We start from the raw sequence: 3,562 nt of genomic DNA on the forward strand, positions 1-3,562 counted from the left end.
TTCCTAAGTACCGCCCCCTTTTTGCTCTGTGCTCCAATAACAGTTGAGGAAGCCTCGGTCAACTTTCTTGACGTAAAATAGCTAGCAAGCTAGCTAGTTAGCTGGTGTTTGGCTAACATTAGCTAACAGATGTCACTAGCTAGCAAACAATTGATGTAGATTAGCTTTCCAGAGTTTTACTCTGTAGCAAAATGCTAGCTAACTGGCTAGCTAACGATTGATGCTGACAGTTACACCAAAATCCTCACAGATTTAACTCTTTTCATTTTCACAATTCTAAATTCCACGTGCATGTAATCATTAATATTGAATGCAACTATTCAAATTACCCTGGCTGTTCCAAAATATAAAGAATAAAATACATCCATATTTTAAGTTGATAAAATACTTTTTTTATTGGCTCAAGACTTAAAGGTGTAAGAATGAACTCAAACTGCTGTATCTAAGTGCAGTAAATGCAGGTTTATAAGCCAAGACTCGACAACAAGAGTCCTGTGTGTCAAACACATCAGCATTTACTCCTCTTCTATCTGTCTCCCCTCGCTCCAGATGACCATCCTATCCCATCAGGTAACCGCTGTCAGTCAGGAGCTGCAGGAAATGACCCGTCTTCTCAAACCCCTCTTCCATAACACCTCCACGCTGCTGATACCCGGTGCTATGACTCCGCCTCCCAGCGTGTCATCACACAGCTGCTCCCCGGCCCCGCCCCTTCTTACCCAACATGCACCTGTGGGCTGTTCAGAGGATCAAAATCCTCCACCAGTTCTGCTACCCGAACCGTCCTCTCCCCAGCTGAGCGTGATGAAGGCGTTACAAGGAGAGTTTGATCCGCTTCAGTGTTCACCCTCCCAGAATCCTCATCAGGCCGGTACCGCACCCCTAGCCTCTCACTTCTCAGCTCCCCCGTCGCTCAACAGCTCTCCCCATGAGCACACAGTCGTACGACCTCCCTACTCCTCCTCCTCCATCCCTTCTCTTTCTTCATCAATCCACCCATCATCTATCACTCCCCTTTTGGTAGACTTATCAGGACCTGGTAGTGAGCCACAAATACAGCCTCCATCCCAGTTCATATCCCAGTCTTATCCCCATTCCCTTTCCCAGCCTCAGCTCCAGCCCCTTCTCCAGCCCTCCAGCATGGCATCACACCCCCTAGAGCCCCTCCAGAGCCCGCCGGAGGTGGAGTGGGGAGAGCACACCGCCCAGCTCAGCTTCATCGATGAAGGACAGCCTTCGGTGTGAGCAGAGAAGAAGAAGAAGATCCAGACAGGATCGACAGGCGGGAACAACCAGCATGCCGCACAACTTACTGCATGACAAACATTTGCCCAGAGTTTGGCATGTGAGTTCAGATGTAAATACATCGATTTTAAACTGTTCTTAACTTAATCATCATGAGCACCATTGTAAGCAGATCTGATAATAAAATAGTTTGTTTTACAGTTTCATTTTGATTTGTTTGACAGGATAATCCTTCTAGCCTTTTCCACCAACTGGGAAGCCCCTGTAATTTGCATGGCCTTCAAACTTTATTGTGAATAATCATCATACACTGAGTTTGTCTGAAATCACCCAAGTTGCCAGATCGTCTATGAAACATGATCCACACACAGCAGAGAATTCAACCCATCTGTCTCCGCACAAGCAGACGGGCCAGCTACAGTAACAACTGTTGTCAATATGTCAGGGCAGGACGATGCCCACTTAAAAAAATCTTAATACACCCGCAATGCCTCCTGTATTTTGTCACCTAAATGTTGGTAATTTGGTGGAAAAACACAAGCAAGAAGTTTGATCCTTCAGTAATAAACTCTTTTTGCATTCAATTATATAAATAAATGAATAATACATTCAGGCACAGTAGCATAGTTTGTTGTAATCTACTGTAAGTGATTTTTTTGGCTAAAACCTGCAAAAACACTGGTATATCCCTTTAATAATGGTTTCAGAATCATTTATTAAAATATTATAGTATTTCTTAGTTTAAAAACGTACAACAATTAGCCGTACAATTACAACTGAGAAACACATTTACAGGATAAACATGTGAAATGGGCTTCACTCCAAAGATGCTGTCAGGAAAGTTAACTGACATATTAATCTTTTAAGAGTAGCCACAACTTCTCAATGTGGACTTTTAAGATAATATGAGAAACTTCAAACTCATTGTTTTTTAAGCTTCAAGTGAGTCTCAAATCTTGGCTACAAACTCAAGTCATTATTCATCTGCCAAACGCACCTCTCCATCCTGCTCCTGCAACGGGATTGGCTGCTGTTGGATTGATTCGAAGGATATCTGTTGTCAGATATGGTCAGATAGGGTTTTTTAAGGGTTTATAACGCTTGGGATTTGGGAAGATGAAGAAGTCATTTCGAGCCAAAAGGCTTATGTCCAAGTAGGGTCACAAGTCACTGGCGTCACACCCAGCCCTTCTTTTCGTCAAGTCAGTCGACAGTCACCAGCTTCAGGAGATCAGCGGTCGGACTCTTTGACTCCGTTTAACCTTCTCGTTAGCACTCCGATCTGTGTGAAAGTTGTATACATGAGTGAAAGAATCAACGATTTTCTACTGTTGTGATCTTTATTGTGAAATGAAAAAGCCCTGACATCTTTTTTCCCGAGACTGTTAACCAGAAAAAGGATCACTTAAGGCGAAACTCAATGTCACTCTCCCTTATGCATTGCAAGTACTGGCAGACAGTCACACTCAGTGATGACACAAAACCCTGTCATTCCTCATCATTCAGTTTTATTGAAGCCATGGCTGCCTGCTCAGGTGTCAGCCGTGAGCAGGCAGCCAAAGGTGAGAAAAAGGAACATGTCTACTCAGTTAGCCTTCTAAAAGACTGTACAGTGGGGCAAACGGCGCCCCAGTCCACCGGCTTGCGGTACTCGCCTTTCTCCAACAGGTACTGGCGACCCTTGTAATTGGGGTGCTCGTAGAAGACCCAAAAGCCTCCCAGAACCCTGCAGGAGTGAACCTCCCTGCAGTGGAACTTCTCCAGCACGGAGGGACAGTCTTCTGACGCTTCAAACACCTGACCGGAAAAGTCCCCTTTAACATAGAGCTGAATCTTGTAAGGGTCTCCGCTGGCCTGGAGGATGACGCAGGGAAAAGGGGGACAGAAGGGGAAACAGGAAGGAGAAAAAGGGTTTGGAAGGCAGGGTACAAACATGGATGGGAAGAGAGATGATTTTCTGAGAGATGGATGTAGAATTTGCCTGTGATGAGAGGGTGTGTGGTGGAAGAGTGAAGAAATGGCTGAGTGGGTGCCACAGTGGAGAAGTGTAGTGTCAGTCATATCAAAAATATGTGTCTTAAAGGACCAGTGTGCAGGATTTAGTGGTATCTAGCGGTGACATTGCAGATTGCAAACAACTGAATACAGCTTGCCTTCCAAGCATGTAGGAGAAACTATGGTGGCCACGAAGAACTATCCTATCCTTGTCCACTCTGGGCTACTGTACACAAATATGACGGTTCAACATGGCTGACTCTGTAGAAGAGGACCCACTCTCTCAGATAAAAACAGCTCATTCTGAGGGAACAAAAACACA

At 44.8% G+C, this 3,562-nt stretch overlaps 1 protein-coding gene across 1 annotated transcript in view; it reads left to right on the top strand.

Moving 5' to 3' along the window:
• Window positions 1–1,277, top strand: part of LOC118339958 (potassium voltage-gated channel subfamily H member 8-like) — a 33,677-nt gene extending 32,400 nt beyond the window's left edge. Inside the window, exon 14 of the mRNA XM_035677789.1 lies at window positions 550–1,277. Within this exon, the coding sequence (XP_035533682.1) occupies window positions 550–1,245 (696 nt within the window). The 3' untranslated portion in view covers window positions 1,246–1,277. The remainder of the gene's footprint in view (window positions 1–549) is intronic.
• The last annotated feature ends 2,285 nt before the right edge of the window (window positions 1,278–3,562 follow it).

This window comes from Morone saxatilis, unplaced genomic scaffold (assembly GCF_004916995.1).
Source record: "Morone saxatilis isolate NCDOM2014 unplaced genomic scaffold, NCSU_SB_2.0 Contig6, whole genome shotgun sequence".
Classification (NCBI taxonomy): domain Eukaryota; kingdom Metazoa; phylum Chordata; class Actinopteri; family Moronidae; genus Morone; species Morone saxatilis.